This window comes from Hesperophylax consimilis, chromosome 26 (assembly GCF_061612785.1).
Source record: "Hesperophylax consimilis isolate HC1 chromosome 26, BYU_Hcon_1.0, whole genome shotgun sequence".
NCBI classification, from domain to species: domain Eukaryota; kingdom Metazoa; phylum Arthropoda; class Insecta; order Trichoptera; family Limnephilidae; genus Hesperophylax; species Hesperophylax consimilis.
In genome coordinates this window covers 16,301,722-16,315,713 of record NC_142861.1, presented here as the reverse complement: position 1 = coordinate 16,315,713, position 13,992 = coordinate 16,301,722, and the positions used below count along the sequence as shown (strand labels likewise).

The following is a 13,992-nucleotide window of genomic DNA, read 5'->3' as shown; positions in this document are numbered from 1 at the left end:
AAAACATCCAAGATGGCTTGAATTATACACAAAAAACACAATATTAAACATTTAAATTAAAATCTTATATCTGATAGCATTAGTATACAGCGTTCATGCTTGACACTTTAATAATAAACTGTTTTATATAATATTGAATAGAATCGTCGATTTTTTAATATAATTTATTTTAGTCTTAGTAGAAATTCAAATGCATTGTCATCAATAAAAAATCAGTGCAGTTTTGTTTTTTTGTCATTTGAAAGGTCCGCATTACACGCCGATTCTAGGTCGGTTTCAGATTTTTTAGAAATAACAAAATCCAAAATGGTTCAATAACTGTAAAACAAATGTAAAAATAACATAACGGCGCTGTTTGGCCATGAATGAATACATATTTTTTTATATAAGTTCTAAAATCTCTATTAAAAAAAAAACTTACCTTATCTTAAAAATTGATTTAACATAAAATATGTATGTTTTCTGGACATCGAGGTAAATGGTTAAACATGGAAAAAAAATCCCATCCATTTTAGAAAATAATACTATGAATCATGAAAACTAAATGTTATGAAAACATTTGTTACATTTTACAAAAATATGCTTTATTTTCATACAATCTCTCATTATGTAGCTACATAGAAACCATCAAAAAATTTCTCTGCTCCTCCAAAAGGGCATTCAGATAACTACAAGCACCCAACATCACAATCTAGACATAACTTGTAAACTTGCAAAGTAACATTAGACTTTTTCAGAAACTTAAAAAAAAAAAAATTCTCAACCGCCCACAAAAGCCGTAGGGAAGAGAGAGGAGAAAGGACCAGAAAGTTTATGTAGCTTGCCATATCAGATCTGGTCACTAAACTTAGCTGAAGCCATTTAAGCAATGCTTCATTTCTGAAAAGTTCTTCGCAAGGTTGATACTGAAAGCGTCTTTCACACTGATAGTAAAGATATAAAAATTTAAAACAAAACATATATGTACCTATCTCTAAATCTTTATATTATTATTTGGCATGGTAACCCTTCTTGCTGCCAACCAACGGCTTTCCGGAAATCATTTTATTCAAAATTTAAAATATTCAGAAATCTGATATTGGATTTGCAAATATGCTCCTACATATTACAATATTAATTCCGTATTTACTTAATAAAGGATTTATTAGCTGCATGGTTGAAGATTTTTTTGTCAGAATCCCGTTATAACTGAAATTGAAACAGCACGGTGTATGTAGTCACATATTTAAATATAAAATATTTGGCCACCAAATCACTCAATACAACATTGCCATTAAAATATTCCGAATCAATTAATCAAATATTATTATTGAATCTGCCACAAATCAGTTTCCAATTTCAACATTGGTTCAAGACAAATTCAAAATGTTCTGAATCAATCATTCAAACGCTATTATTGAATCTGCCACAAATCAGTTTCCAATTTCTACATTGGTTCAAGACAAATTCAAAATGTTCTGAATCAATCATTCAAACGCTATTATTGAATCTGCCACAAATCAGTTTCCAATTTCAACATTGGTTCAAGATAAATCCAAGATGTTCCGAATCAATCTTTCAAACGTTTGTTCCTTTGAATCCATCATTCAAATTCCTTTCGAGGCTTTGATCGATTGATTGACTTTTGACTTCTCTTTTCATCAGGGCTCTCGGTGAGATTGATACGAACCTGGGTCCATGGACAGGGGCCGGTAGACTGTTCTTAGATGACTTCAAAACGTTTCTTAAATTCTCTTTAAAGCTGTAATTTCTGGAGTTGAACCCTGACTTATCCGGTAGATCTTCTTTGGATACGTCTCCACTGAACCCGTTGCTTTGTAGAGTGTCTTTGGTGTCGGATGAGTTGGAGATTTGTTTAGTTGCTTTGTGTTTCTTGGTGGATGTTTCGCTGCCCATGTTGTTGACGAAAGGTTCCGAGAGGAGTCTAGGTACGAAGTCTTCGCCGAACGGATAGCAGACTGGAGTCAGGGGGGCGGACATGGGAGCTCGAGGTGAGTTTACGTCACCGGTAGAAGAAGAAATTTGACGCATCGAATTTGGTACTCTGAAATCAAAAAAATTGAAAGATGGGGAGTTTTCATTTCCAAGAGTCCCAAAAGTTCCCAAATGTCTGGAGCCAGTGCGACTGTGACATTCCCAATTAGGGTATGCTGTGAGGTTGAAGGTAGTGGGGAGGAGAAGGAGATGGGGATGAGGAAGGTGGGGAAGTACCTGGCTATTCAGATATGGTCACCAAACACAGCTAAAGCCATTTTAAGCAACTTTTTAATTCTGATTGGTGGTCTTATACCAGGGTGATACTGACAGTATGTACTGCAAAATACAATATAAATTATTTTAAATTAATAAATTGTGAAATAACAAAAAATAATCAAATAAAATAAATTTGTGAATGCCGGGATTTGAGCCTGCATCCTCCCAATTGTTAGTCGAGAGGCTTATCCTTATGCCATCCATTTCTGAGACATTTGATTGACAATCAGCTCCAATTTGAATGATCCCATTTAAGATTCAGCCGTCTATAATAATCGTTAGGCTTGACAGTGTTACCAGGTAGCTACAACACCACCCAGGTATTTAAAAATTTTTACCTTCGAGGATCATGGGCAGATGCCCTGGTGGTACTTCTCCTCAGAGGGCGGGCTGCGGCGCGCTGGGAGATGCGCAAGGAGCTGAATGGTACCCTGTTAGTGGCACCTTCCCGCGTGGTCACCAATGACAGCTGGTTCGATCGGGCCACCACGGTATTCCCAGCTAAGACAAAACCAATATCTTTATTTAACTCTTTGCACGTGGCCGTATCAACTGTTGTTACGGCAAAAAGTCCATACTCACACGCGGCTGTATCAACAGTTGATACGGAAACTTTGAATGCCGATATTCCAGCGGTATTTCGACATAAATTTATTTCCCGCTCGCTTGAACATTCGTAGAACTATCACGATGCTGACATCTACAAGAATTTCTCGAAAATAAAATTGTATTTCATTAAAAAACATCGATAATCAAGTGAGCCTCTTTGCGCCTTCGAGTGCTATAGTTTACAATTTTGTCAACGGATGGGGTTAGTCCAATTTTGTTATTATATTAAGTGACATAAAATTTAAGTGTTCAGTTTTAGAAAAAGGTTTCATAACTAAAAATGATAAGTGCTCTTGGTGTCCCACTTGTGTCTATCAACGCAGTGGCCTAAGTACACACACGCCGAGTGAATGGCGGGACCACATTCAAAAGATACGGTACGTCTTTGTATGAAATTTTATGATTTTGTTTTTATAAACATCTAAGAGTGTTGACACACGAGGATTTGTTATCATACAGTGGAGAATAATCTATTCTGTCTATAAAGTCCAATAAATCATGTCAGAATGCTATAATTTGACATTTAATTGCGTACATAGGTATTTGAAAATATGTACCGCGTACGGGTATAGATAAAACGGAGCAAATTGAAGCGTTCAAAAGGTTAAAAGCATTTATTAAAATTAAAGAATAGGTGCAAAACGTAAAATACTAGATTTATAATGTAGAGCTCATAATATGGTATCCGAGGAAACATCTTAAAAAACTCTTTTCACTCTATTGCATCTGGATAGGTTGTCTTTAGTTGAACTCTAGCCGCGGCAATTATCCAGGAAATTTTTGACAGCCAGCCAGCCGGCGGTCAAATTCATCACATCAGCAAATCAGGGCTATCGGCTTCTTGAATTTGGTGATTTTGACACAGTCTCATCATAAATTTGGCACAACAGCGCGTTTATCCCATCAAGTTTATTGAACACTACAAATATATGTTACACCATTATGCGTACAATAAACCACCTCCTGAAATAGGATAGGTAAGTATTATTATTATATTATATTAAGTGGGTCATGACAAAAACGATATTGTAAACTTATTTGCAGATTTCTTCAAGAGTGTATATGTTGAAGACAATGACAACATATTATCTGATAAACCCCAATTTACCGAAAGCTCACTCATAACTTGCATAACATCCATGTGGTAGTAAATGATGTTGTGACTTTTATCAAACAGCTAGATACCAGGTTGAATTCGGGGCCAGATATGATTCCCTCAATATTACTTAAAAACTGTATTCATGCTCTAGCTCTTCCTATTACTATAATTTTCAATTTATCCTTATCTACAGGTTGTTTTCCTGAAATTTGGAAAAGTAGCTTTATAACACCTATTTTTAAAAAAGGAGATAAATGTCAAATTGAAAATTATAGATATATTATGTATTATGTCATCACTACCTAAACTTTTAGAAAAGATTATATTAAGTAAAATCATGCATCAAATTAAACCAATTATATCAACATTTCAACATGGTTTTATGCCAGACAGATCTACGTCATCTAACTTATTGCTTTACGAAAATTTTATTTCTAATGCACTGTCCAAGAGTCTTCAAGTTGATACAATTTATACTGACTTTAGCAAAGCCTTTGATACTGTTTCTCATCGCATTTTATTGGAAAAATTAGAACACTTGGGAATAAGCGGCAACTTTCTCAAATGGCTTAGAAGTTACTTATCATACAGAAAATTATCTGTAAAAATTACCTCCACAACTTTTTACACTTTTTTTGCCTCAAGTGGGGTCCCCCAAGGTTCCCACCTAGGGCCAATTCTTTAACTACTATTTATTAATGACATTTCACTAATTTTCGATAATATTCACTTTCTTCTATTCGCCGACGATCTAAAGATGTTTAAATTGATCGGCAATTCTTCTGATTGTTTAACTCTACAAATGAACTTAAATAAACGAATGGTGCATCGTAAACAAATTACATCTTAATATCAACAAATGTCAAACGATCAGTTTCCATAGATCTAAAACCCCTTTATTATTCGACTAATCAATTAAAAATGCCAATCTAAAAAGAATTTTTGAATTCAATGACCTTGGAGTTATTTTTGACTCCAAATCACGCTTCTTGAATCACATTAATAGCATTACCAGTAAGGGATTACAAATGCTTGGATTTATTCTCAGAATCGCTAAAGACTTTAATAACATAAAAACTATAAAATTACTATACACGTCTCTGGTTAGAAGTCAGGTTGAATACAATGCAACCATTTGAATCCTATAATTTCTATACCCGCTATATCTGATTTTTTGACAAAATGATTTGAGTATGACATCTTGTTCACATTTTTGCGAGCAACAAGAGGAGCCTAAAATTGAGTTTCAAAACCCTCCTTATCACGACCAAAAACCATGTTAAAACTGCGAGTGAGAAACCAAATCCGCTATATTATACAGAAAGTTACTATCAAAACCCGCTATATCGGATTCAACCAATCACAAGCAGTTATTTTGCCAAAATACAATATGGCCGCCGCTCTGACGCCACGCTCGTGTGTCAAAATGATCTACGCGTGTGTTTCTAAACCCGCCATGTCGGCTCAGTTGACTTTCAAAATCACGAAGTGAGTATCAAAATTCGCTTTATCCATTTTATTTATCGAAATTACTTAATTATTGCTAGACATGTCTAGAAAAATAAATGCTTTTCGAAATTTTATTACTCCAATTCATTATATAAAAAATTGTAATGCAATTACTCATGTACGCTAGAGATGTGACAGTTTTTTGCGGTTTTCTCCAAATCAATGAAAGTTGATATAGCGGGTATAGAAATTACACGACTCAATTGGTGTCCTCATTTCAACTCTCATTGTTTACAAATTGAAAAAATTCAAAATAAATTTTTACAAAATTGGTATTCCTATTATTGAAATCAATTATGTCAATTTACGCAGTAAACTTAACTTATCGAAATTATCTGAAAGGCGAAAAATATTTGATCTCCTTTTATTATATAAAATTGTTCATTCAAGGTTAGACTGCCCTGACACTATAGACTTGCTATCTTTACATATTGTGAAATATACTAGACGGAATATTTTATTCTACAACAATAACTTCGCTACGAATTCTGTGTTAGAAAGAATACATAGGTTGGGCAATGAACTAAATGATGTCGCTGACATATTTAATTTAAACATCAATACATTTAAAGCCAAATTAGTCCACCTCTTTTTAAATGTAAATAATGTATGAGAAATCATTATATTTTATTTCGATTTTCTATTGTTTGTTTTATACTGTTGTTAAAATGAAATTTGTAATTTTTATGTACTTAAAAGCCTAATAGGGCGTCAATAAATAAATAAATTATTATCATTATATACATTCTTCAGACGTCATTATAATATAAGCTCTGCATCACAAATGTCTACAATAAATCTACGTATAAATAAGTGAGCAAAAAGGCGAAGAGATGAAGTCCATCCAAGTTAAGTTAAGTTAATCTCTTTCAATAATCCGCCGTCTAATTATTTGATAACTACTATAAATTGCTGTTATTTTTACTAGGTGAAAGCATAACATCAAGCTCTTATAATATGCCAATATTTGTATGTCAAATTTAGTAGCCCGCCGCAGGCCTAGTCTCGAGCGCCAAGCTCTGTGGACCGACTGATGTCTAGCTTGCTAGAGCTGACCGTTCCTTCCTTTTCACTTCCTTCACTCCCTTCCTTTTCGTGTTCTTTCTCCCGACCCTCGAACACCTGAACGCCCGCCCTGCTGACGGCTCAATAAGTTTACAAAGTGGACTCTTCTCGCAAGCGTTAACATTGCACCATAACTTTAAATGAAGAAAGGAAAATTATACGGAAGATCAATCGCAGTGTTTGTTGGTTTCACAAAATACCTGCTTTAATTTTTAGCATATTTGTATGTATACAGTAGCATGGAGCGACATTGCAAAAATCAAATCTCGGTATTGTAATAGCTGCCAAAAGATGCTTCATGTCATTCGTATTCTCGTAAAAATACTTAAAAAAATCTAAACTTATGTCTTCATTCAACAACCTAGCGATTTCGTAACGTAAAAAACGTAAATTTAGCCTTTTTTTCCCAAAATCTGAGTACAGTCTCAAAAATATTAAACAATATCCATTACTTTCAACTGCATTTACCGTATTGAACATTACATGTTTTATAAAAAAAAACACTGCATAAATTGCTGTTAAACTAGTGAGTTTGTGAGTGCTGTGGAGGTGGGGGGGATAATTTCGCTCCTATTGTTTCGTCGCAGAAACTAGATGCGACTTGCATCTAGTTTCGTTTCGGCTACCGCTGACCGTAGACGTGTTAGAATCCTTGTCCGATTAAATTTTAACACATATAATTGTTGTGAAAATGAATGCAAATTACACGAGAAGTAAAATTTTATGTCCAATATTCGGGACACCAACTGAAATGAACTCTCAAGTGTTACCTACTGTCTCAGAAGTGATTAAACATTATTTGTTCTTACGATATGAGCGTAATCTTAACTCTACAAAAAAACCGTCAGTATTCGAAATAAAAAGTGTTATGTCTGCAATTGTTGAAGGAATTTGGAAGCGCGCTTCTATTCCGATTGTTTCACACAATCGAGTGATGAAACTGATCCAAGATCATTATAACGAATACTTAAAACTTAAAAATTGGCGAAAAAAAGTGTGCATTATTATGTTAAGTTAAATTCTTATAAAATCAAAATGAATAAACTTTTCGATATTGCTTCATGCAAATGTAACAATCTGAATATGTGTTCCTGCGAAAAGACGCGCAAGGTACCCACCAAAGAACAAGCATTCCTTCAAGACCAAAGATCCTCGAGAAAAATGATGCTGGGAGCAATAGACACCGACACAACAAAAAAATTACATCGGAAAATGAGGATGCAAGCTCGTTTATCTGAACTTGCTTCGAAGGTCAGCTCATCTACAGCATCAGCGACAAAACCACGTCAACCCCTTTTTGATGAAAACCAATCATTTTCTTCACATTCTTGGCAACCTCCAGAAAATTCCCGTATGATGTTAAAACTCCCCACTTTGGCCAGAATCGGCGATCAGTATGGTTTGTCAGACAGGTCGGCATCAGCTATTGCAAGTGCTACATTACAAGATGTAGACATGGCATAGTAACCGAAGACGACTCTAAAATGGTGATTGATAGGAGCAAATTCAGACGAGCTAGATAAACGTGTCGCACTTCTTTAATAAAAACATGGCAGATGTCGTCGGAGTCAACAAAAATTCGAGGTCTATATTTCGATGGAAGGAAGGATAAAACACTGTCTCAGGAAAAAATAGGGGATAGATATCATCGGAGAACGATTTCAGAAGAACATTATTCCATTTTATCTGAGCCGGAGTCTCAATATGTTGGACATGTTACACCATCATCAGGAACTGGCAAAAACATCGCAAAGAGCATATTACACCATTTAAAAATGAACGGTTTTAATTTGAATGATTTATCAGCGATTGGATGTGATGGTGACTGTGACTGCTGTCAATACAGGCAAAAATGGGACTATTAGATTCATGGAATTGGAATTAGGTCATCCGTTACAATGGTTTATCTGTCAGCTGCATGCAAACGAACTTCCCCTTCGCCACTTGTTTCAACACTTAGATGGTGCTACAACAGGACCTAAAGGGTTTTCAGGACCTATTGGAAAACTTCTTTCAAGCAGCTCTAAAAACACCGTTATAAATTATTCACCAATACACTTTGAGATGCACAAACTCAACGCGGAGGAATTGAAAAATTTGAGCACGGACCAAAAATACTTGTACGAAATATGTTTTGCAGTTACAACAGGTCACTGCCCACCAAATTTAGCAAATCGTCATCCAGGTAGTATTTGTCACTCACGCTGGTTGACGACAGCAAACTCAATACTTCGATTATATATAGGAACAACTAACCCTTCAGTGAACCTAAAATTTTTTGCTGAATATGTTGTTAAAGCATATGCTCCGACATGGTTTGAGATAAAGAGGCACCCGTCGTGTAAAGATGGGGCATTACATGTTTTTACTATAATAAAACTCACCCGATATTTGAGCACCGATCTACGAGATATAATTAATCCAGTAATTCAAATAAACGCCTATTTTTGCCACCCGGAAAATCTGCTACTATCCATGATAATGGATGACAACCTTATTGTAAGAGAATTGGGTTTAAGACGAATATTAAAGGCGCGAGATAGATGTCCGAGTCCATCTGTTGTTAGAGACTTTATTATTCCAACAATAAACTTTTCAGCAAGTAAATATTACGATATTATCAACTGGCAGGAATGCGAAGTTACACCGCCACCGATACTATCCGAAATCAGTCAAAAGGATAAATAATTTCGGTGAAGAAAAGGACAGTATTGAATTTCCCAGATTTCCCTGCCACACTCAAGCAGTCGAGAGGTGCATCAAATTAGTTACCCAGGCATCGTTGTCTACAGTTGGGCCTGAAGCATGAGATGGATTCATTCGGGCGACAATAAAATCTAGGCATATAATGCCCGAATTTCACACCAAATCTCATTTCAAAACACGATAAATATTATAAAACTTCGATAATGTTTAAAAAATTCTCTTTGTTAAAGTATTTTATTTAATAAAAAAACATGTTTATCAAAAACACGAAAAAAACAATAAAAAATCAATAATCCTCTTCAAAAAACCAAAAATAGACCCCGCCTTGAAACTATGGTAATTTTATTTTTATTTTCACATGTGTTATGCACCTTATAAGCTATAAAACCCCTAATAAAATTGTATTTTTGCTATGAATATCGCTTGTTTATAATGCTTGGCAGAGTTTTCAGCGACTTTTTTCATACAATTTTTTTCTAAATATAAATGTGCTGGTTGTTGAATAAAGGAATGTTTCGATCGAGTTGATTTTTTAAGACGAAAGAGGTGTTATATAAAGGCAACTTTTTTTTGCTATTACAGTACTGGCATCTTTAAAAAAAAAAGTCCCATACAACGTCACTCCACCCTAGTATACAGTATAATCCGCCGTTTTTACTAATTGGACACTTGCTCGGTTTTTGGGGTGGGGAATTAGTGAGAGAGTACTCTATTAATGTAATTACGTGTGTTCTGTCTTCGCCTCTGTTGCACCATGCCATACACAACTGCGGCTAGGCTGCTGTGCTGCGAGGGCTGACGTCTGCAAGCCGCGGCCTTCGGCGCTCGCCGTCCCGACACAAAGAACGTCTCCATCTGCCCCTTGCCCTTCACCGTCACCAGCCCGCGGCAACACACCACGAAACCCCGTGACTCCAGCAGCTGGAAGAAAGAGAATTTTACATTAACTCTGCGGGCACATTATCTCGCCTATATATGTGTACCCTTGTAACAGAGTGAGTTTCACAGGAAAGAGAGATTACGCAAACAGTGTGCAGTATAGATTTGAATAATGAATACTTGGATATCTGGTTGATTTTGTGCAGTGGGTCCCCAGGGGGGTCGCCCCCTCAAAATAAAAATAAAGTTTAAAAGAGATCGAAACACTGACAGAGATATTGAAATAAGAGTGAATCCAAGAAACCTTATCCATAAATTTTATCCCAAATTAACATCAATATACCATCAAGAAAATCAACAAGGAGGATGAAAGACATTTTCTATATTAAAGCCTACCACACAAATACAGGATATTTTTCCCCAGTACCGCGAATATTAAGAAATTATAACATTATACATGGCTCTAATAATGAAATAGACATTTTTAATGACCAATTTAAACGCTTCAAAAAAAACGTATTACCTTTAATCATATTGAGCTGATATTGTTGTGATGAAGCCCTTTCTTTAAAGAGAAGCAACATTGTACCTACCTAATCAGTGTCTCACCAGTACAGGTGTGACAATAACAAATCGTTTATGAACATATTTGTATTTACCTTTTACCCATTCTTATTTTTCATTTACTTCTGCATATTTAGCTTATTCATTTTGTTACTATTTTTGTTATTATAATGTATTTGAACATCCATGTATGTAAATTTTTAGGCACCATGCCTGTTTTATGTACTTAAATAAAAATAAATAAAATAAATAAATAAAACCTTATTAGCTCTTGGGAATAAAGAATGTGACTTTTGTACATTCTTTGCAGCCTTTTTGCTTATAACTGCAGTATGATAATTCCTAATACATAACATAACACACAATAAATGTATCTTAAAAAGTCATCAAATATAAAAAAATATAACATCAAAAAATAGTTTAAACCTGTAGAGCGAATGATTGAGAATATTTGAGGATATTTGAGGACGCCTGAGGAAGATATTCGACCAAGTAAATCAAATACTCGGGTATAAAGAGTCGGGTCAGGTCAAGAATTAAAAGAGTATGTATTAGACGATGCATGAAAGTGAATGAAGCAAGGAGTGTATGAGACAGAGTTGTGTGGCAGAATATCCTCTCTGCCTACCCATCCACCGTGTGATGGTTATTTAGTTTTTATACAATAGCAGTAACCAGGGCCGTATTTGTACTTTTCACAAGTATAGGCCACATCGTTTGCGCCGCCCCCTACCCCCTTCTTGGAAATTGCCACCGATAATATCTATCATAAAAAAAAAATAAAAAAAATAAATAAATAAAAAAATAAAAAAAAAATAAAAAAACATAAACACTCATTTTTAGGCTGCCATTAGGTGACACACAATTTTCAAAATAAATATTCAAATGTAGGAAGTAGGTATTCAAAAATAAAATAACCAAACGAATTAGTACAATTTAATTTAATTAGTAAAATTTAATAACAAGAATTAAAATATTTTTCGGGTTTTTTTATTGACAAAATCATCTATAATATCTTCATAGCTTATAGTATTCATTAAGTCTGCTTCAATGCTCAGAAGAGCCAAAGAGTTAAGTTTTTCTTGCGACAGTGAAGACCTTTGGTAATTTTTCACACGCTTTAAACAGGAAAAACTCCTTTCTCCAGAACAATTTGTGGCCGGGGTGCAAAGTGCGATGTGGAGAGCTATATCCAAGTTTGGATAAACATTACACAGATATTGTTTCCTCAAAAACTTAAAAAGATTCAGTAATGATGTCGATTCAGGTTTCTCTGCCGTCTTATTAGAGGAAATGTGACTACAAAAGTGTACACATTCCTGAACTAAATCGTCTTCTAAATCATTACAGTAATATTGCACAAGAGACTGGGCTTTTTCTGACACTCTTTGTGTTGAAAGTTCACTCATTCTTGTTAAAAATGATTTTTTTTTTTAAAGATTATATATGCACCATGTCTTCTCTCTAATTCAGCTCTCAGTCTGTCCAGAATTACCAAAAAGGTGTTGACTCTGAAAGAGTCTCTGGAGGTTGTTTCGATTTCCTCATTTGATGCTTCGTCTATGAAGTTTTTTCTCTTAGGGTTCCTCTTACTCTTAATGTCGCCCTGATATTGCTTTAAGTGCGCTCATTTCAATTTCACTTTTTTCGAAAAAATCAATGTTTTCTCGCTCTGCTATTGTAAATTCGAGAAAAGATCCATAAAGATCAGATACCGTCAGTACATCAACAGATGAGTTCTGAATTTGAGCACTCACTTTATTTAATCTGTCCAAAATACGATCATAAATGCCGTTTCCAGTTTATCCAATTTAAGGCGAATTCCCTTTGCTTCAATTCGTGGGATGGGTTTCTGTGTAGCGTCATTTTCAATCATTTTTAAAACCGTAAGTACTTCATCCCAGGAATCTCTTACACTTTGACAGGCATCTGCTCTTGCTGACCAACGTGTGAGGTTTACTCTCTTCAGCGTCTTTCGTTTTCCTATTTCATTAGCCAATTTTTTCCAATGATCGGTTGACTTCACAAAGAAAGTATATACCTCTTCCAGCAACGTGAAGAAGTGACAGGCTTCTGTACAAGACTCAGCGGCCGAGGTTCCCACCAAATTTAATGAATGAGCTGCACAAGGGACGAACATGGCAAGTGGTGCTTGTTCTTGAATTTTGGCTTGTAAACCATTATAAATTCCTGACATGTTCGAGGCATTATCATATGACTGACCCCGGCAGTCTTCTAGATTTATGTTCAACTTTTCTAGCTCTAAAGTAATGGCATCAAACATATCTTGAGCCTTGTGTCCTACAGAAGGTAACAATTTAAAAAATCTCTCACATGGCTCTCCATTATTTAAAACATATCTAAACACAAGTGTCAGTTGATCTACGTGTGCTGCATCCGGTGTAGAGTCTACAATTAAAGATAAGTATTTCGCTTCTTTTATCTCATCACTAATGCATTTCAGTACTTTCTCAGCCATTAAGCAAATGAACAAGTCGCAGACAGTTTTTGATAGGTAGCTAGTAGTTCCAGATCCTTGGTTTGCATGTCTTTCAATATGCTTGGCTAAAAATGGATCAAACTCTGCTATTAGTTCAAGTAGCATTATGTAATTCCCACTGTGCGGGTCACCAAATTTTTCATTACTTCCTCTGAAAGCGAGACCTCTTGATGCCAATCCTTTCATTACAGCAACGACCCTCTTTAAAGTGTTCATCCAATAAGCAATTTCCTCGTTTAAATGGGCAGTTAGTGAAGATCGAATACAACCGTGAATCAAACCTCTAGATCTTAAAGCGAGAATACAGGACTTATGATTTGGAGAGTTTTCGTGTTGAGCTACTCGAATTTCTGCATTTTTCCAATCATTGAAACCTTAGTGGTCAAATTGGGTCCTGTTCTCAATAGATCTAAATGCCAAACAGGGTCCGCCGAATACGGAGCCTTTGTTTTCCGAATAGACAAGCCAATTCCTTTATTTTACTTCATTATTTTTCATTTTTCTGAAAAATAGATTTTTTTGTAAATAACGGCGATCGGAATACATTCTCCCACTTTTTGTGAAATCACAGGACTTGTTCGTGATTTCACAATTCGAAACCATTTCTTGCAATAATGTCTCTCGTCGAATCGTTTATTTCCCATAAGGCTGGATCTTTGTTCAGTTTTGTGGTTGATTGTATTTCAGTAGTTTTCGCGACAAGAGACACTTCTTCACAGCGTGACCTCAAATTCCTGCCACTTGTTGAAGGTATTTCATTGTCAGAAATGTCGGAATCAGAAGGACGAACAGGTTTTACTAAACATGG

General features: G+C 35.3%; 1 protein-coding gene across 1 annotated transcript in view; it reads right to left on the bottom strand.

The window, feature by feature from the left end:
• Window positions 1-465: 465 nt before the first annotated feature.
• Window positions 466-13,992, bottom strand: part of Ac78C (adenylyl cyclase 78C) — a 114,274-nt gene continuing 100,747 nt past the window's right edge. The window contains exons 23-25 of the mRNA XM_089647653.1: window positions 9,967-10,162; window positions 2,592-2,754; window positions 466-2,044 (exon numbers count right to left, since the gene is read on the bottom strand). Coding sequence (XP_089503779.1) covers window positions 1,558-2,044; window positions 2,592-2,754; window positions 9,967-10,162 — 846 coding nt within the window. The 3' untranslated portion in view covers window positions 466-1,557. The remainder of the gene's footprint in view (window positions 2,045-2,591; window positions 2,755-9,966; window positions 10,163-13,992) is intronic.